This window comes from Mizuhopecten yessoensis, unplaced genomic scaffold, assembly GCF_002113885.1.
Source record: "Mizuhopecten yessoensis strain PY_sf001 unplaced genomic scaffold, ASM211388v2 scaffold8071, whole genome shotgun sequence".
NCBI classification, from domain to species: domain Eukaryota; kingdom Metazoa; phylum Mollusca; class Bivalvia; order Pectinida; family Pectinidae; genus Mizuhopecten; species Mizuhopecten yessoensis.
The window spans coordinates 1336312-1358167 of NW_018407364.1; the positions used below are offsets into that span (position 1 = coordinate 1336312).

At 36.6% G+C, this 21856-nt stretch overlaps 1 protein-coding gene across 1 annotated transcript; it reads left to right on the plus strand.

The window, feature by feature from the left end:
- Window positions 1-978: 978 nt before the first annotated feature.
- LOC110454875 (piRNA biogenesis protein EXD1-like) lies at window positions 979-18160 on the plus strand. The gene is made up of 11 exons (XM_021504629.1): window positions 979-1096; window positions 2334-2402; window positions 4746-4815; window positions 5431-5576; window positions 6468-6568; window positions 7844-8035; window positions 9173-9253; window positions 11618-11764; window positions 12909-13100; window positions 13664-13871; window positions 17272-18160. The coding sequence occupies exons 1-11, from the start codon at window positions 985-987 to the stop codon at window positions 18042-18044; spliced, it is 2091 nt and encodes a 696-aa protein (XP_021360304.1). The 5' UTR covers window positions 979-984; the 3' UTR covers window positions 18045-18160.
- The last annotated feature ends 3696 nt before the right edge of the window (window positions 18161-21856 follow it).

Genomic DNA, 21856 nt, shown 5'->3' on the forward strand with positions numbered 1-21856 from the left:
CATGTTCTGCTGAACTGAAACATCTGTAGACTCATCTAGCATAACGTTAAACACACCAGAGTCCCTAACCTTACCAATCAACTCATCCTCTACAACCTGGGCCAATGACTGCTGAAACTCACCGATGCTTGAGTGGTGCTCATATGTTGTATGGCTGTCATATGTGCGGACAAAGTTAAGTGTGGTCATAGTGTTACTATGGTAATGAAGTGTTACCATTGAAGTAATTAAGAGTGATAATATTGTGTGACTGGTGATCAAGTGTTACTATGGATACAGAGTGTAACTTTTGAAAAATGGAAATAATACATTTTTTTAATTTTATGTATTGTATTAGATTATTGAAAGAAAAAAGAAAAAGTAAAGAAAAAAACCACATCATGGCGACGAAATAAACAAAATTCCGCATGAAAAATTCAGTATCACAAAGATTCATAGAATCTCGTACACAAACTGTTAGTATTTTATTATAAACGATGTTTTATCATCATGTGACGAAAAATGAAAAGTGACATTTCTGTTATATACATGTATCTCTTCTAAAAAAAAAATGAAACCTTGAACCTTTTCCATTCTCCTGTGAAATGCAATTGGTTGTATCATTTTATCGCGCAAGTAAGTGTAAAATACAGGTAATAGAACTCACCTAAAGAAGATAATGTAAAGTTCAACTTTCGTTAACAAGGGAATATTAAATCCGACCGTTCAAAGAAAATATGACCTTTCACTTTTTTAATTTTGGGAATCTATAGAGCACAAAATAATACTTTAGATATTGTGTAATTCACTACTTGCTAACTTAGAAGTACTCTATGAGATTTGAATAAGTCAGTATATTAGTACTTTTCGAGAGAGAGAAAAAACATCATATTCCACCATTCTCGAATTCCCAATTTGTTACTGTATTGATATATATGCCAACTTTCACTTTCTCTTTAGAAGAAATAAGAGTGATCTCCCTTGACGGAAGCACACGGTAGCAGTATGGCGGAGTTCACTGGACGACGAGTTAAGATTCTGCTAGAGAATGGCACAGATTATGAAGGGTTCGTGCATTCAATGGACCAATCAGTTGGCAAGCTTACTCTTGAGAAAGGTATGGTCCGGTTTAAAGCCACCGTTTTTTTCACGCCATTTGAAGATTTGTAGAAATCAACGAATACTTTTCCATTTCGATTGCATTTCACATTAGGCGCGCCACTCAATAATAGCCTATAGTATAGGCCTGCGATTATGGTCAGTTTTAGCCACGGACTTAGATAGAAAATTAATCTATTTTCGTGGTTTTAGCAGAATAGTCAGTCAAATAAGTGTGTTATACCACAGATGTATGAAATTCTGTCAATTAATGATAATAATATTGTACTAAAGACCGCTACAGGCCTAATATGCTTAAATAGATTTAATCATATTAGACTAGATAGTTTTTCTTATATCAGAGGTTTATTATTATTGACAGATATTCAGGCATTTAAATAATTGAAAAAAAAGGATAATACAACACGAAAAACAGTACAGCATTTATATAAAAACATATTATTTAACTTTGAGTATGATAACTTGATAATACTGTAAAAGATGTGCATTGCTAAGGTTGCCTTACAAGTCTCAGCTGTAGGAAATTTCCCTTTAGCTCAGCGGTAAATCATGGGTCTGGAGAGCCAAGGGTCGCGGGTTCAAGCCCCAATGACGGCACTTTCTTTATCACTTTTCCTCATCCTACTACAAATTGATGCTGTTGACTCTCCCTGTTCAGGGTAGGAGAACCATTGGCGGGGAGTCAAAGAACCTGGGTTGGTGTTAGAAAAAAGGAGGGAATAGTGTAAAAGATGTGCATTGCTTAGGTTGCCATACAAGCATCAGCTTTAGGGAATTTCCCTTTAGCTAAGCGGTAGAGCATTGGGCACTTTCTTTATCACTATTCCTCGTCCTACTACAATACTATGTTTTTTCCCTCAAAGGCTCTTTACTTATTCAAAATCAAATAGGCATTGCCTATGTTCATTAATAGTCATAGTGATACTGAGTACTATACTGTATACATATTGAAAATGTTTCTGTTTGTTAAGAATTACATATACAGGTATAATAGAAATGGGAACTCCTATAAAATGTTACTCAGTGGTTGAGTGGTTAAAGCATCTGACCATCCACATTCACTAGCCCTCCACCACTGAGTCCTGGGTTTGAGGCCTGTGTGGGTCAGTCACCAGGTACTAGTTGCAGGTCATAGCATTTTTTTTTCTATCTCTGGGCACTCCAGTTTTACAATGTAATAATATGTATATAATTGTTGTAATTTTAACGATTGTGGTTTGTGATTTTTGTTTCAGTGACCATTCCATCAACAGGAAAGAAGTTCCAGGGTCTCAAACATTTCTTCAGGGATGATTTAGTGTCAGGTTAGTTGCCTTGGACAGAACAAATTATGACTTAAGTACTAAATAGGGAAAGAGAGAACAAAATCTGTAAGGGAAACAGAGTTATCTCCTCTTTCATATAAATATTTACTTCCAATTGGTTTAGGTTTAAATTCTTCAAGAAAAAAGCACTGAAAATGACTTAAGTGCAATATGAAACAGATTTTTTCTCTCACAAATTGACCCACTAGAAGCTTTAGTCTGGACTGCATTATTTTTAGGGCTACAACGATTAGAAAAAATGCCAGTCTGATAACCGTGTATACAAATGTACTTATTAGGGGTGACTATTGCGGCCAATTTCACAATTGCAATATTATTGCTATCGCGGAAAAACTATTGCAATATTATTATTATTGCACATTTTATTGCGATAGTATTGCAATATTATTGGGTAGAAAACATTAAGCCGTAGTGTATGTTAACTATGTTTTAAATCACGAATTTCAAATGTCAATTAATGCTATCTAGGGCTTCTCTAAAAAGTTCTTAAACCAAGCGTGTTCGACAATGCTAAACGGCCGTAAATCCTGCACAATAAATCGGGATATCACCCCAGTAATTGCTTTTCCTCTCGGAGATGTTGGAGAGATTTTAGTCACAAACATTGTCGCAAGGCCTAGAGTTGGTGCCGTCGAACTTGGAGTGGTTAACAATTTCCCCTGAGCTGCCGGAACTTGCAGAAGATCCTGATTCAGGGACGGGTGCTTCCGACGAATATGGTCGTTCAGGTTCGTCGTGTTAGAACAGTATTTCAGAATTGTTTCACAAAGGCGGCATGCAACTCTCTTCTTATCTACAATATCATTCTCTTTGACAAATCCAAAGTGTTTCCCCACCGCAGCTTTTCCTTGTGCATTCTTGACAATCGTGATAGCAGACGCCATGTTCCTTTCTTTTAAATGAGAGTGACCTCCCCTTAATCTGTGTAGCGACTAGCGATACGAAACAAACGTGGTGATGACTCGGACCATTTCGGGGAATTCCCCGACCGGGATATTTACATGTTTGAGGCTCCGAGAAGATGCTATTAATAACTATTGAAACAATCGATATCTGACGGAACAATCGGCAATAAATATTGAATTTTAATATACAATCGATGCATTGATATTGGGAAGGATTTATTGCAATCTATCGATATTTCGATGCATTGTTACACTCCTAGTACTTATCCAAACTGAAACCGGGTAACCATGTTTATTTGTGCAATGAAATATGGCCACCAATCATACCAATGGCTCTTAATTTTGATGAAAAATATAATAAGATTACTTAATACATGAAATGCAATAACAAAGATAACTCAATACTTATGCCTTGTGAATACAGTTGTAAAACGTTGCAAATTCTCAAAATCGTAATGAATTGGTTACATTTCGCTAACCGCTGACAGGGAAATTTTCGTAGTTTCGCTTTACACTCATGTGTTGTCAACGCTATGTACACTTACTTCTGCGCATCACTTCCGGTCGAAACACTGCAGGCAAGTTTACAAGGATCTGATCACAAGCGTTTTCTAGGTCTGTCAAACGGCAGTCAAGAGCGACTTTTCTGACTAGGACGGTTTTCTGGTAGGTACGCAGATTTGCTAACCGGATAGTACTCATAACCGAACCGCAACCAGGTACTCGGTTACCAGTTCCAGCCCCAGCCCCAATTAATTTATAGTTCATGTTGTATGATTTTTTTTTTACTTGAGGAGGACTGTTCCCAATATTGCCGATGCCCAAACTGCTGCAAAATTTACCTGAATTCACCAAAAATGACACATTTCAATTTTTAAAAACAATATTGGTATTCATTGTCCAAATGTACACGTCAACAAGAATAAACAAATTTGTGAACATGTCGATAAAAAAGGATTAGAGAATTTAGGAGTTTGGACATAGATAGATTTTGATAGCTGCCATATAAGATGTAAGATATTTGACATACTAAAATTTTTTTTTTTTTTTTTTTTTTATCTTTTTATTCAGATTTTTCATCAATGCAATGTACATGTACAATAAACAACAAAACGTTCACTCATTTGTATACAGGCACATACATACATAAACCTATATCTGTTATGTCCACATTTGTCATAGAGTACATACATTCTCACGATGATATTTAACCACAATAGCATACATACTCATTTCCGTCTATTTTAACATTTTATTACCTATATATATGCCGACATACTAAAATATGGTGATCACAGCAATGATTACAGTAATTTCTGGCATATTATCCGCTCCGTTCTACTGATAGATTTAATGCTGTGGTATTTGCCGCTCCGTTCTACTGATAGATTTAATGCTGTGGTATTTGTTAATACAGTTGATGTTCTGGAAGAGCAAATAAAGTCAAAGAAGGAGGAGAAGAAAGACTTCATGGTTACCGACAGAAGGTATCAGTTTTAGTATTTAATCATTTGTAAAGAAAATTTTTAAGTTATTTTCATTCTGAAGTTCATCTATCAGCATCTATGAGGTAATGACTGTATACTGGAACATTTTTCACTGTAGTTTAATTTTTCGCCTTTCTCGCCAAACCATGATCTAAAAGGGGAATGTATCATTACAGCTAACATCAGTAAACAACATGATATGCACAGTAATTAAATATGAAGGATGAAATTAACGCTGGGCGAATATGGATCATTCTGGCGAGGGGCAAATGTTTGACTGAGTGAAAAATTCCCTTCATACAGTGAAATAATTTCTGTTTTGATGTTTCCTTCTCATATCTGATTTGTACAAATTTTGTCTTTCTGTATGGCTTGTGTTTCATGTAATTTGGACATCATACCTTGGTATCATCTGCCGAAAAATCAGAAATCCCATTGAATCAATGGTGGTCACTTTCGAGTTTTAACAGCTGGAATACGTCAGAAATATATGTTTTCTGTTAAAGTCACATTCCGATTAATATCATGCATTTCTTTTATAAAATGTACTTTATACAGAATAAATACCCCTTTGTAAAAGCGAAATATGCTATTAATATTATTCGTCATTTTAAGGGAGTCTGGTCCTCGTATGATGTTCTCCAAGTACACCCCTGTCCACTTGGACAGACTGCGGTCGTTTGACTCCAAAGATAAGCAACTGAAGAGGATATCGTCAAAAGAAGATCTAAAATCAGATTCGGAGCAAACGGTGAAGTTGGGTATGCATTCTGTTAGAATTTTACAGTTTTCTTATGGATCATCAAACTCAAAAATAAAAGTAAATTTAAAATATTTACGACTCATTGTCAAATAAATAACAGAATCATTTTCAAGCACAGGCTTTAGCAGTAACTGATATAGAATCACCATAAATGATATAGCAAGTAGATAAATAGGCAGTTACACTTAACAGTACACAAAGAGAAGAAAACTCTTCTTATCCATTTATTTGCTTTTTCAAACTCTCATTTTTTTTTTTTACATCTGTGCACAAATTTAAACATGGTTTTCATCAAAATGTCAATAAATGTCTATATATTTGTATTCAAATGTACCTAAAAGGTTACAGGGTTTCGGTTAACCCCAATCTGGTGAGAACTAAAAATTACTTTATGTCTGACGCAACCGTCTCCATACATTATCATTATAGGTGTTTTCTTACCCTCTGCATTTTCCGATCAGGACATGGCCCTTGGGGAGCAGTATTTACTCCTTGCAGTCAAAGGGAAACAACTCCATTTATAATTGTGCTTTTATTTATCTAGGTTAACAATGTCTGCCTGCTCTGTTCCTTTCCTTTTCATCTAAAATCTGAATAATGATATTTTCTAATATAAACAAAGAACAGTTATTTCAAAACCTCTCAATTATCAGAACATGAGCAAAACTTATTAACTTTTGAGTACAAAATAAATGAAATAAACACAGAAAAAGAGCTATTCCAGAAAAAAACTACCCCTACCCCAGAACTCCGAAACTAAACACTTCTTCCCAAGGTTGTTTGTAAGAAAATCATTGATCAAACTTTATGGGTGGTACCCATAAACAAAATCTGGAGTCTAGGGTGGGGAAGCCCGACATATTTTAATGTCATATTAAAATGTTTTCAGAATCCAAGAGCTCCGACAATGATTCCAGTGACCAGGATGATAGAAATTCAGACGATTTGTTTGTGGTCATCAGTAAGGTTGGCAGGAAGTTTGATAAAGTGGTATGTTCACACTTCAATAAGATTCATCAGTTTGGAAATATGTAATATCAAAGTTTTACTTCATACACAAACAATGTGCATATTAAATGTGTCGCAACAAATGTGTCACAACGTTTCAAGACCGACTAGTCCCTGTTGTCATGACAAGAGGGACCAGTTGGTCTAGAAACGTTGAGACACATTTAATATGTACATTGTTTACGTATAAAGTAAAACTTTGATATTATATCATATGGTATGTTCACACATTTTCAATATACCCAGATCCTTGTCACTCTGCCACATGAGTGAAATACTTCGACGTCACACTGTGAAAATATCGCTCTTGATATCTCTTGCATGGCGTGAAAGATATCAGTTTTACCAAGTTGATAGAATTAAATACCTTATAATTACTGGCAAAAGTGAGGATATTTAGTGCTTTACCGTTGAAACACTATATATTTGTATATATAAGTATGGCACGATATCAATATTGTTCACAGGTGCAAAAGCATGGATGAAAAATATTTTTTCTTTTTAAGAGATTTTAACGTGTAAAACAGAAATAATAATAAGAAACATTACTGCCTCGGCAAAGTGCAGGATTAAGTAGCGTAATCTTTAGCACAATTTTGTAATGGCATCAAGCTTGATGACAAGTCTGGATGCTATTTTGAATAAGCTATTTAGCACAAATCTACCATTCACTGCTATAATTGTATGAGATTTGCGTACAATAATGTGATAAATGAATGTGTCAGTTCATCTGTAGCAGGAACAGAAAATATGTGACTTTAATTGCAGTTTATAGACAACACCATTCTGATTGGTCAATACAATTTGATACTGGGCCTTATATTATCACATTCGAAGTTATATCATATCTTATATTTTTACTGCAGTGAAGATACAAGTTTTTGTCACACTGATAATTTCTGATATTTCACTGATGTGAAATGTAGTAAATCGTTATTACTTACTGCTAGCCTGACCAATATATATATATAAAAAACCTGAACCTTACCAAAAATAATTACTCCTAGATATGAAACCTTCCCGGATTTATTTGAATTGTACCAATTTCATTCTGCCCTCCTCCATCTAAGCTTTTTGACGGCTATTAAATGTTTCTAGACATAGTTAAAACTGTTCCATTTAGTTCTTTTTGCTGCATTTGGATACACTTTGAATGCAAAAATTCTTTGGGAAAAATCATCTTGTTATGGTCTTGACTCAAGTCAATGTGGACAGTGTTGATGTAATGTTAAACCCTATCTCCCTGTCTTCCTACAGTTGAGAGAGATTTACACGCAGAAGATAATAGGAGTTGCATTGGAGGGCGTGTGTATTGGAAGATCAGGAACCCTCTGTTGGCTAAATATCGTCATACGCCAACGTGTCTTTCTGTTTGATGTACTGAGTATGGGAAAGGAGTGCTTCGAGGAAGGCTTGAAGGACCTGTTAGAAGATGGTAGTGTTCTGAAGGTAATGTTGTGTTGTGAGTCGTAAGCGGGAAATTTAACTGCATGTTAGAGATGCCATAGTATCAAAAATGCTGGTATTCTAGATTTTCCTGTAAAACACAGTAGGAGTTAGTTCCCTTGATCAAGGTCACTGATATTAGCTTGAGTAAAGTTGATAAGCATAATGAAAGATTGAGATGAAGTTTCATCATGTGTTACAAACACAATTGAAAAAAGGAAGTATGGCTGGTGATGATCTCTGGAAATTGAACGAATTTTAGGTTTTACCAAGAAATGACTACAGAATATTTATATCCCCGCGCAACGAAGATACATGTATGTAATCCAGTTGTCAGTCTGTCCACCTGTCCGTCTGTCTGTCTGTAGACACAATTGACATTTTGTAGCCGAATTACATGAAACATCACTGACATAAACAACGCACTTTGAAGTTGTGCACCTGCGATTGATATTTTGAATCAGCTAATATTTGTGGGAGTTATGCCCCTTTATGTAAAGAGAAAATGAACATACCACTCCTCCGAAAGTACTTCTCCAATTTGAATAACACAAGGTACACAAAACCCTTATATCGAGAAATGTTAGAAATGTCAATTAAGTATGTAAACTGGTGTTACCTCCCCTTATTATTGGGTTATGACCTTTGTTTAAATTTCTTTCACACTACTCCTCCCAAAGTTAACTTCATGAGTTTGAATGATATGTGGTTCATGTAACACTAGCATTGAGATAATGTAAACAATGTATAGGTTGCAGTTACCTCCCCAGTTTTCGAGTTTTGCCCTTTTGTTTTAAAAATATTGTCAGACCTGTTTGTTTATGCGTCCTTCTGTTTTCAAATGTAGCATTTTTACGGTTTTAATCCTGGCAGACCTGCAGATGTATATGCAGGCCTTGCAGGGCTTTGTCAAGGCTCGCCTGAAAGCAGCATCAAATTTCTAGGTCCAACCTCATTTCATAAACAAACAATTCTGGTCCAAGCGGTCCCACCTTTATCGCAAAAAAATGAAAGCAGCCCTGGAAGACCTAATTTTGTCTTTAGTTCTTAGTGCAGATAGGGGGTACACATCTGCCATTCTAGCAGTAGTTCTAGTCATTTATTCAGTGTATCAAAGTATGAACTGTTCTGATTTCACAGGTGATGCACGATTGTCGATTGGCGTCGGATCTCCTACACCACCAGTTTGGAGTTAATCTTCGTAACATGTTTGATACACAGGTATGTATTTATGTTTGATGCACAGGTATGTAATTATGTTTGATACACAGGTATGTATTAATGTTTGATACACAGGTATGTTTTTATGTTTGATACACAGGTATGTTTTTATGTTTGATACACAGGTATGTATTTATGTTTGATACACAGAAATGTATTTATGTTTGATACACAGGTATGTATTTATGTTTGGTACACATGTATGTAATTATGTTTGATACACAGGTAGGTTTTTAGCTTACCTGGGCCGAAGGGCCAAGTGAGCTTTTGCATGGTGTGCCGTCCGTCTTCTGTCGTCCGTCGTCTGTCCGTCGTCAACATTTTACTTTAAACAGCTTCTTCTCAGTAACCAAAAGGCCTAGGGTGATGATATTTGGCCAGAAGCATGCTGGGATGAAGGGCTACCAAGGTTGTTCAAATAAATGACCTTGACTTATATTCAAGGTCACATGGGTCAAATATGTTTAAAACCTTTCAACAACTTCTTCTGAATAACCGATAGGCCTAGGGTGATGATATTTGGCCAGAATCATGTTGGGATGAAGGGCACCAAGTTCGTTCAAATAAATGACCTTCATCAATTTTCAAGGTCACAGGGGTCAAATATGTTGAATTCTTTAAACAACTTCTTTTGAATAACCAAGAGGCATAGGGTGATGATATTTGGCCAGTAACATGCTGGGATGAAGGGCTACCAATTTTGTTCAAATAAATGACCTTAATTTATATTCAAGGTCACATGGGTCATATATGTTTAAAACCTTTCAACAACTTCTTCTGAATAACCAAGAGGCCTAGGGTGATGATATTTGGCCTGTAACATTCCGGGATGAAGGGCTTCCAAGTTTGTTCAAATACATGACCTTGACTTATATTCTAGGTCACAGGGGTCAAATATGTTTAAAACCTTTAAACAACTTCTTCTGAATAACCAATAGGCCTAGGGTGCTTAAATTTGGCCAGTAACATGCTGGGATGAAGGGTTACCAAGTTTGTTTAAATAAATGACCTTGATTTTTATTCAAGGTCACAGGGTTCAAATATGTTTAAAAACTTTAAACAACTTCTTTTGAATAACCAAGAGGTGTAGGGTGTCTAAATTTGGCCAGTAACATGCTGGGATAAAGGGCTACCAAGTTTGTTCAAATAAATGACCTTGGTTTGCATTCAAGGTCACAGGGGTCAAATATGTTTAAAACCTTTCAACAACTTCTTTTGAATAACCGATAGGCCCAGGGTGATGATATTTGGCCAGTAACATGCTGGGATGAAGGGCTACCAAGTTTGTTCAAATACATGACCTTGATTTATATTCAAGGTCACAGGGGTCAAATATGTTCAAAACCTTTCAACAACTTCTTCTGAATAACCAAGAGGCCTAAGATGATGATATTTGGCCAGTAGCATGCTGGGATGAAGGGCTACCAAGTTATTTCAAATAAATGACCTTCATCTATTTTCAAGGTCACATGGGTCAAATATGTTTCAAACCTTTAAGCAACTTCTTCTGAATAACCAAAATGCACAGGGTTATGATATTTGGCCAGTAGCATGCTGGTATGAAGGGCTACCAAGTTTTTCAAATGAATGACCTTGACCAACTTTAAGGTCACAGGTGTCAAATGTCTTTAAAATCTTCAAACAACTTCTTCTCAATAACCAAAAGGCCCAGGGTACTGATATTTGGCCTGTAGCAATCAGGGCTACCAAATTTGTTCAAATGAATGACCTTGACCCACTTTCAATCTAATGTCATTGTTTGACATTCAAGGTCGCACTGATATTCTGCCTGTAGCTGTATTTTAGTCCACTTTTAAGATTACAAGTGTGAGATTAATACCAGGTAAGTGATGCAGGCCCATTGGGCCTCTTGTTATGTTTGATACACAGGTATGTATTTATGTTGGATACAAAGGTATGTAACTAGGTTTGGTTGGGTAGTCGGATGGCACTGTGGATAGTGCACACGCCTTTCACCAAGATGGCTGGGTTTCTATTTCCCGATCAAACATACAAAGGTATGGGGGTCACCTTCTCCGACCATATGGGGTTTCTCAAAGTACTCCTGTTTCCTCCCACATGAAGATCCTCTGCTTGTGCCCTACCATCGGGGCTAATAAAAGTGAATATAAGTTGACAGAACCTGTTTTGCAGTTGTTTTGAACTAAAGAAAGTCTGATTTGAAAGAGCACCTTGACCTTCTCTCTGAGTCAAATTTGTTTAAATCTTTAAACCACCTCTAATAAATGACCAAGACGCTCATGTTGATGATATCTAGTTGTGGCACACTGGGATGAAAGATTTTCCAGTTTCTTCGAATCGGTGACCTTGACCCATTTCTGTATGGTATGTTTCTGTTTGTAGGTGGCAAATGCGTTCGTGTACCGTACATTCCGAGGGCATGGAAACTGGCCACGGTATGTTGAGGGTCTGCAGGCTTCCCTGTTTGACCACCTTGACCTGCCACAGGAGCAGATACAGCTTATGAAAGTCCGTGCAGCCCTCAAAAAGGTAGAAATCTGACAGCTTGTGGCCATGGGTTAGAAATAAGGGAAGAGATGTATAAATTCTATTTGAGATTAGATGTGAAAAAGTCAGCAAGAAATGGAATATCTGTCAGTAAATTGAAAAAAAAAATATATTTGAAGTGATATTTTGAACATTAGATGGTGACCTGTTGAAATGGGTTTTTGTTTGTGGTCCAGTGTCTGTCAGTCACAAGGAGACTCAATGTACGGAAATATTTGCAAAATTACTTTTATTGAGAACATTTGCCCATATGATTGCTCAAATATCAATTTTAGCAATACAGGCCATATGGGCCTCTTGTTCAAATGTCATACTTTCTGAAGAAAACATAGCCAGATTTATGCATGTTATGTGACTGAATGATGTATAAATGAATCATCATTAGATGGTGGGCTATTCAAATGAGTTTCTGTTTGTGGTCCATTGATGTCTTTAGTCAGTCACACAGTTTCCGCTGTTCCTTTAGTCAGTCACACAGTTTCCGCTGTTCCTTTAGTCAGTCACACAGTTTTCGCTGTTCCTTTAGTCAGTCACACGGTTTCCGCTGTTCCTTCCAAACTACCAAATGCATCATGATGAACTTTGGTATACACAATCCCTTTGGTACATGTTTGTGCTTTCTTTATTTGAGATGGATTAAAAAAGCAAAGTGGCCCAATTTTGCATGTGTATTTTGTTTACTGCTCTTAGGTAGTAATGAGGAAATACTGATGAAACACAGTATACAGAATCCCCTTATTCCTAGTTGTGCCTACTTCAAATCCAGCCAAATTAAGGAAAAATGAAATTACCACCATGGTGGCAGTCTTGATTTTTTCATGGATATTGCAAGGAAAGTCTGCCACCACTATTTCTTAGATAGTACTAGGCGTCGTGATATGCACGACCCCCTTGTTTATTAATCAGTTTACTTTCTTTCAAATGTTCGTCACTTAATTGATTAAAGACAAGAATTTTTCAAAAATCATACCTTCTTAACCCTTTCACCACTGTGGACCACAATGGACTCATCCAGATAAAGCTATAGTAGAGTCTACTAAAGTTACCAAGGGATGAAAGGGTTAAGAAAATGGAGTCTGGCTGATACATGTTTTGTGACTGAATGATGCATAAACTTTGTCACCAGGAAGACCAGCAGGTGTGGATGGAAAGGCCAGCAGGGCGCCCTCTATTGGAGGCCGCCTGTAAAAATGTGATGCATCTACTTGACCTTCGACTTATCCTTATGGAGAAAATGATGGCAGAGTTTGTTGCTGGGGTCGACGTCTATCTCGCGCACACTCGTGATGCCAATAACGAGGAGGCAAAGAAACACCAGGTCTGTATTTGTAGTCTGTGAAATTCTGGAATGTATCGATGAGTACAACTATAGATGTAACCCCCTCAATCATACATGAAATGTTTTCATGTACTTCTGTTATATGTAAATGTATATATAGGCTATTGTGTCCTCTGCACAGTAGTAAATCTGGTAAAATTAAAAAATAATTCTGAAACGTAAAGAGACATGATATATATTCTTTCTCAGACATGACAAATATTTATCTCTGGATCTAAATTATTATAGATTGTCCGTTAAAATAGAAAGTTTCAAAAGTTTTTTTGATGCCTGTAATATATATTTCCATATAACCCGTTGTAGCTTCATGGTGACCTTTATGTTTGAAACCAGAGAATGGTGACTTTGTGAGATCAGGAAATGAATATAAAACCGAACACTACCACTTTTCTCTGCAAAATGCATCTGGATTCAATATCTTAATCAAAGATATTGTTTTGTAGATCACAACCGAACGTTTTCAATTTCCGTGTCTTGTAACCAGTTTTGACTGTGAGAAAGGCTTCCCTATCTCTGTTTTAATGTACATATCTTTATTGCAGTCGTCCGGTTACCTCCTACCCACGGCCTTTAAAGATCTAGATCGTATCACTTCCCGCAATTATGGAAATTATTGGAGGTGTACCCAGAAGGACACGAACGGTTTTAACGAGAACTGTGAGGGCCTGGCTGACCCAGATGTTATTCACAGCCGCGATTCTCTCTGGCACATGGGTTCCAAGGATAATCCAGGCAACTCAAGATTCCGAGGTTAGCAAAGCAAAATATTGCAGTTTTCTTTACATGATTATAGAAATATTTGAGCTTGAATTTTCAAAATATTTACCTGGTAATTTCAAAGCATTAAAACCTGGCACCCATCATGTGCTATGAAGCTTCATGGGACCAGAGAATCAAATGGAAACTGAGAGGAAGAGGCCAAAATTGGGAGATATTTTGTAAAAGCTGCAATAAATGGGGGAAAAAAATATGATTCAAACCCTGGTCATATATACTGTTGCTCTAACCCAATGAGGAACCTGGTCAATAGAAGAGCCCGAGCCCAGTCGCAACCTCTGAAACCCCCAATGAGAGATATCTCCCTCATTACTCATTTCCAATGAGGGAGAAAGTGCATAAAATATGCCTGCAACTGCTTTGCTCAATTTATCTTTCCCTTTATATGTATCAAAATAACTCCAAAAAAGCATTCGTTTGATTCGGACACCTCTGTCATGATCCTTACACACAACCTGCAGTAACTAGGAGACCCTTTGACCAAAGGGTGTAGATTTTGAGTTTGTGTGAGTTTGGACTTGAATGAGGGAGATTGGTGAATTTTGTTTAAGTTTCCCTCTTGATGAGAAAGGATTGACAGCTATGTTAAAGTTTCTCTCTTGATGAGAAAGGATTGACAGCTATGTTAAAGTTTCTCTCTTGATGAGAAAGGATTGACAGCTATGTTAAAGTTTCTCTCTTGATGAGAAAGGATTGACAGCTATGTTAAAGTTTCTCTCTTGATGAGAAAGGATTGACAGCTATGTTAAAGTTTCTCTCTTGATGAGAAAGGATTGACAGCTATGTTAAAGTTTCTCTCTTGATGAGAAAGGATTGACAGCTATGTTAAAGTTTCTCTCTTGATGAGAAAGGATTGACAGCTATGTTAAAGTTTCTCTCTTGATGAGAAAGGATTGACAGCTATGTTAAAGTTTCTCTCTTGATGAGAAAGGATTGACAGCTATGTTAAAGTTTCTCTCTTGATGAGAAAGGATTGACAGCTATGTTAAAGTTTCTCTCTTGATGAGAAAGGATTGACAGCTATGTTAAAGTTTCTCTCTTGATGAGAAAGGATTGACAGCTATGTTAAAGTTTCTCTCTTGATGAGAAAGGATTGACAGCTATGTTAAAGTTTCTCTCTTGATGAGAAAGGATTGACAGCTATGTTAAAGTTTCTCTCTTGATGAGAAAGGATTGACAGCTATGTTAAAGTTTCTCTCTTGATGAGAAAGGATTGACAGCTATGTTAAAGTTTCTCTCTTGATGAGAAAGGATTGACAGCTATGTTAAAGTTTCTCTCTTGATGAGAAAGGATTGACAGCTATGTTAAAGTTTCTCTCTTGATGAGAAAGGATTGACAGCTATGTTAAAGTTTCTCTCTTGATGAGAAAGGATTGACAGCTATGTTAAAGTTTCTCTCTTGATGAGAAAGGATTGACAGCTATGTTAAAGTTTCTCTCTTGATGAGAAAGGATTGACAGCTATGTTAAAGTTTCTCTCTTGATGAGAAAGGATTGACAGCTATGTTAAAGTTTCTCTCTTGATGAGAAAGGATTGACAGCTATGTTAAAGTTTCTCTCTTGATGAGAAAGGATTGACAGCTATGTTAAAGTTTCTCTCTTGATGAGAAAGGATTGACAGCTATGTTAAAGTTTCTCTCTTGATGAGAAAGGATTGACAGCTATGTTAAAGTTTCTCTCTTGATGAGAAAGGATTGACAGCTATGTTAAAGTTTCTCTCTTGATGAGAAAGGATTGACAGCTATGTTAAAGTTTCTCTCTTGATGAGAAAGGATTGACAGCTATGTTAAAGTTTCTCTCTTGATGAGAAAGGATTGACAGCTATGTTAAAGTTTCTCTCTTGATGAGAAAGGATTGACAGCTATGTTAAAGTTTCTCTCTTGATGAGAAAGGATTGACAGCTATGTTAAAGTTTCTCTCTTAATGAGAAAGGATTGACAGCTATGTTAAAGTTTCTCTCTTAATGAGAAAGGATTGACAGCTATGTCAAAGTTTCTCTCTTAATGAGAAAGGATTGACAGCTTTGTTAAAGTTTCTCTCTTAATGAGAAAGGATTGACAGCTATGTTAAAGTTTCTCTCTTAATGATACAGGATTGACAGCTATGTTTAAGTTTCCCTCTTAATGAGAAAGGATTGACAGCTATGTTAAAGTTTCTCTCTTAATGAGAAAGGATTGACATCTATGTTAAAGTTTCTCTCTTGATGAGAAAGTATTGACAGCTATGTTAATGTTTCTCTCTTAATGAGAAAGGATTGACATCTATGTTAAAGTTTCTCTCTTGATGAGAAAGGATTGCCAGCTATGTTAAAGTTTCTCTCTTAATGATACAGAATTGACAGCTATGTTAAAGTTTCTCTCTTAATGAGAAAGGATTGACAGCTTTGTTAAAGTTTCTCAAACTTCCATAAAAAAAAATATAACTTTTCGGTAATATTTGAATATTTTCTGTCTTTTTTTGCAGAAGTTTAGGTCATTCTGCTGGAGGCTTAATGATGTTTGTAACAATAAAACAAGTTGGAACAATTTTGTGTTTTAGACACCGACATAAGAAATGTTTGTGATGCCATTAAGCAATCAATTTTATGGCATGTCAGTGTCGTTGATATTAACAATTGCCATCTTGACTTCAATGAGAAATTTGCCGTGTATATTGTGGTCAGGTATAACGTAGTTGCATATAATTTTAGTTGATCAACCAAATACATTGTTAAATCTCTAATGAATCAGAATAAAATAAAATTATCTGGCTAATTTTAAAAAGGAATGGACAAAAGGGAAAAATTACTGCAGGCCATATAGCTGAAATGTAAATTAAATATAATAGTATAGTACCAATGTAGTTCCTGGTAATACCTGGTTAGTCCCATGTACACAAAGTGATACAAAATTGAACAATAATACCATGTTCATCCTTTTTTTTTTTCTCGTTCCTCTCTCTTTTTACTACTCTTTTCACTCCTTTCTTCTTCTAAAACAGTACACTGGTACATAACACTTGATATCCTGGTTTCAGCATGTCTACATAATCATAAACTTATAATATTTTTCAAAGTGTTTTGTTTCAAACTTGTATAGAGATAGGAAGTAAATGAAAATAATTGTATTTCTGAATTGGTATCTCATTTGATCTAACAAATATCGGAATGTTAAAAAAAGTAAAAACCAACAAAAACAAATTGTGTAAAAATTGAGAATGTGTGATTGAAATATAATGTGTTATGTATAATGTACTGTTGAAAAACTTTAAAAATACACTTTAAAAAAAATGAACAAAAAAATGAATAAAACAAAATATTCTGTTGAAAACATTTTTTTTTACTAATAATAGAATATTAAATTTGAGTCAAACCTTTTGAGTTTTAATTGTTTCAGGCACTATGTACATGAAGAAGTTTGAAAACTTGAGGAGAATGAATTCCCTTGAGGACAAAACGGCCCAGTCTGATGAAACAGGACAATCTGGCAAGCTGCAACAGCCGTCGGATGAAGCCCCAAAAAAGAGGAAAGCTCCAGGCCCGATATTATACAGTAGTCACAGCTCCACAAATACAGACAGTCAATCAGAGACAGAGTCCTCAAAAATACCAGAAAACACAACAAACTGTTCAGCACTAAACCCAGCTACATGTAGTGACGTGAACCAGTCCACGACTGGTAAGCTAATCCGATCCTTAGCTAACAAGAACGGAGATATCTCGGAGTGTGATTCACTGGAGGGCTTTTCCATACGTCCTGCAGGTGTTCTGGAGAGATACAATGTGGACCGTAGGAAAAAATATAAAAATCAAGAAGTGAGATCTACATCGTATTATGCAGGACCACCAGACCACAGGGAGAACCCAGCACACGGTGGTTATCATTCAGAGAAAGAGAATATGTTAAGCAAGGGTTCCCCGCCGCAATCTTTGCCAGAACTGACTGTGTCGCCTCAATTAGAAACTAGAGCTAGCCTTACATATTGTAACACAGAGTTTACTGACCACCAAGGACATGAAACAGTGTCTCCGCAGACCACTCCAGTAAAGAAATCTCCTGACACGAAGAAGGTCTCCCCTCTCAAGGCCTTACAAAACAGTCTAGATTCGTCTAACAGCAGACTAGAAAAAATGAAGTTGATGTGTAATGCTTTGAAAAATCCCAACTGATGTCACTTTTACCAAGAATATTGATACAATACTTGAATGTACTTCATGCCCATTGTGTTCATTTAAGCATTGAACTGCTTTCAGTTTGCATTCATAGGCAATATGAATGCCAACTGGACAAAGGCAAATTCAATGAAGCGAGCTAGGGCTTCAAGTTGGATTTGCCTTTGTCCAGTTGGAATTCATATTGCCATTACAGAATTTGGAATTCATATTACCATTTTCGGAATTTGTTCATCTCATAAAAAAATGGATTACACTTATTATCATTCAGCATTTAGTTCAAATAATATATTTATCGTGTATGCTTGTTCAATGAATAGAACAGCCATCGCCCGGGGAGTATCCAATGAAACAATTATGACGTCATACTAATGATGACATCAACAATCAGTCCATGGCATTCATAGCCTGTATGAATGCCAACTGAATTTGGTAGGGTTATATAGTGGCAATGCCATTCGATGGTACATATTCCTAGATCTATGTACCAGTCAGTGATGGGAGACATTTTATTACAGTGGTTATGGTATAGACCATATGGTACCAAGGTGATAATACTTCATTTTACAAGTATGGACAGGAGCAGAGAAAAGTGGGGTGGACCAATGTGAAGTGCTTAATTAAATGATTTTTCTCTACTGAAAAAATTCAGTATTCCAGAAAAGAGGTTTTGTGAAGGCAGAACAGGGAGGCAGTTTTTGTACCCCCTTCACAAGTTCTTATTTTTTTCTCTGGGATACATAATTGAAATGTTAACAATTGCTTTGGACTCGAGGAGGTCATTCCACCATAGAATTAATTAATAGTGCCTTCCTGACCTCCACTCCCACCCACCCACCCTTGCCCCATTTCTCTAATATATTTATATTAATACTTTAACAGTCCTCAACATATTCACTATGTAAAAAGTTCATAATCATTTAATCATATATTCTACAACATCTGGTGTTGTAACAACAGTTGTCATTGGTCAGTTGCTGTGTTTCTGATGACAGATGTCTGAAAGATGGCCATGCGTTAGTGATATCTGGGCGACTATGGAAATGTGCTATAATATGGAATGGCTGTCCAGAGAGAGGCCAGAGAGTGCATTACAGCTTCCCATCTTGCTATTAGGACACAGAAAACACACAATATAATATCCGTCCTGAATTCCTCGCAATGGCTACAAGTAGAATACCATCCCTGTAGCAAATGACTTGTGATGGTATTCGAGGGCCATTGTGGAATTTCTCCAATGAACCTCAGGGAACTGTGTTTTCTCTCATATCCGGTCATGTAAGATAGTAAGATAACCATGCTTGCTGAGTCTATCTTACATGAGCGTGGCGTCACTATGGCTCAACAATGACGTGACGTCACAAATTTGGAAAACACTGATTCCGCAATGTGATGAAATCAAAACCTTTTACGATATATTTACCACACACGTTAGAAAGATGAGATTATTTTTTTTTGCGCAAACTCTGTTTACAAATATGGGGTATACTAAATCTTGCTGACTAATTCGGTTTTGTCAAAATATATATGTATAGTTTTGGTGTTGTTAGATATTTGATGTTCTAGATAAAATATAATCTACACTGTGAAATACGTTGTAATCAATGTGTGGACGGACTACGTTTATACGTGGAAGCATTTAAATGTAGTGAAGAGGTCATTATCATTTGAGGTCCAAGGCGGGATACTTGTAGTTTTTAGCAAAATTGAAAAGTTTTTTTCGAACTAAAAGGTGCGAGAAAAAAAAAATCAATAACCTGAAACTGAGCAATATCAGGTTATCTCAGTCTTGGGCTAAGATTCTGTAACATCCCAACATTGATTTACGCCTCAGTTGGGATTTCGTTACAGAATGTTAACCCTGGACTGAGATAACCCGATCTCGCTCAGTTACAGGTAATAGATTTTCTTAATCCTGCATATATGTTTAAGTTAACATCGTATTTACTGTTGTTACTGTGCATTCCTTTTGAAAGTTTTTGTCTTGTGTCTTTTAACAAATGTTGAGCTTTCAGATCTATTTGGTGTCACTTTTATTTTTAAATTGGTAAAGCACTATACATACTTTGTACATGACATTAATCAAATGAGTAAGCTTCCAAATATTTGTATCTAGATATTTAGGTTAAGGGAGGTTTCTTAAGTTTTACACATATAAGGCCAACTGAATATTTCTAAATATCGTTTGAATGAAAAAATGACATTGAGGTTTGAGAGGAAGTTAACCCTTTCACCCCTTTGCAGCTATAGTTGACTCTACCATGCATTGATTTGGATGAGTCCATAATGGTGTACAGTGGTAAAAGGTTAAGGTCTTGTATGTAGATAACAACAAACCCATTTTCTGTTATGCAAGTGCAACAGAAAGGCTGAAAAGAAAAAAAAGTGTTATCAGTCAGATGTGATGTGTACAATACTACATACTTGTCAAGTCTCCCTATTTTGGAGGGAGACTCTCGATTTTGGTCCATGAAATTAAGCGTTTTGCAGCCAGTAATTTGATTTGCCAAACTATTTCTGTATTCTAAAAATGTTTGACATCCTCTGAAAGAACAACTCAAAAGATGACATTTTAAAGAGGTTTTTTTATACCTAGAGGGTATATATACACACCTTTTAATTTTGAGCTTGCAGAATCTCCTCCATGGAAATTTCAAAAGGTTAGCAAGTATGTTACTGCAGTCTGACATTGGCTGATTCTGGTCCTAACATACGTATGTTACTGCGGTGTGACATTGGCTGATTCTGGTCCTAACACAAGTATGTTACTGCAGTCTGAGATTGGCTGATTTTGGTCCTAACACAAGTATGTTACTGCAGACTGACATTGGCTGATTCTGGTCCTAACCCAAGTATGTTACTGCAGTCTGACATTGGCTGATTTTGGTCCTAACACAAGTATGTCACTGCCGTCTGACACTGGCTGATTCTGGTCCTAACACAAGTATGTTACGGCAGTCTGACATTGGCTGATTCTGGTCCTAACATACGTATGTTACTGCAGTCTGACATTGGCTGATTCTGGTCCTAACATACGTATGTTACTGCGGTGTGACATTGGCTGATTCTGGTCCTAACACAAGTATGTTACTGCAGTCTGACATTGGCTGGTTCTGGTCCTAACACAAGTATGTTATTGCAGTCTGACTATGGCTGATTCTGGTCCTAACACAAGTATGTTACTGCTGTCTGATATTGGCCGATTCTGGTCCTAACACAAGTATGTTACTGCAGTCTGACATTGGCTGGTTCTGGTCCTAAAACAAGTATGTTATTGCAGTCTGACTATGGCTTATTCTGGTCCTAACACAAGTATGTTACTGATGTCTGATATTGGCCGATTCTGGTCCTAACACAAGGATGTTACTGCAGTCTGACATTGGCTGATTTTGGTCCTAACACAAGTATGTCCCTGCCGTCTGACATTGGCTGATTCTGGTCCTAACACAAGTATATATGTTACTGCTGTCTGACATTGGCTGATTCTGGTCCTAACACAAGTATGTTACTGCAGTGTGACATTAGCTGATTCTGGTCCTAACACAAGTATGTTGTTGCTGTCTGACATTGGCTGATTCTGGTCCTAACACAAGTATGTTACTGTAGTCTGACATTAGCTGATTCTGGTCCTAACACAAGTATGTTACTGCAGTCTGACATTGGCTGATGCTGGTCCTAACACAAGTATGTTACTGCAGTCTGACATTGGCTGATTCTGGCCCTAACACAAGTATGTTACTGCAGTGTGACATTAGCTGATTCTGGTCCTAACACAAGTATGTTACTGCAGTGTGACATTGGCTGATTCT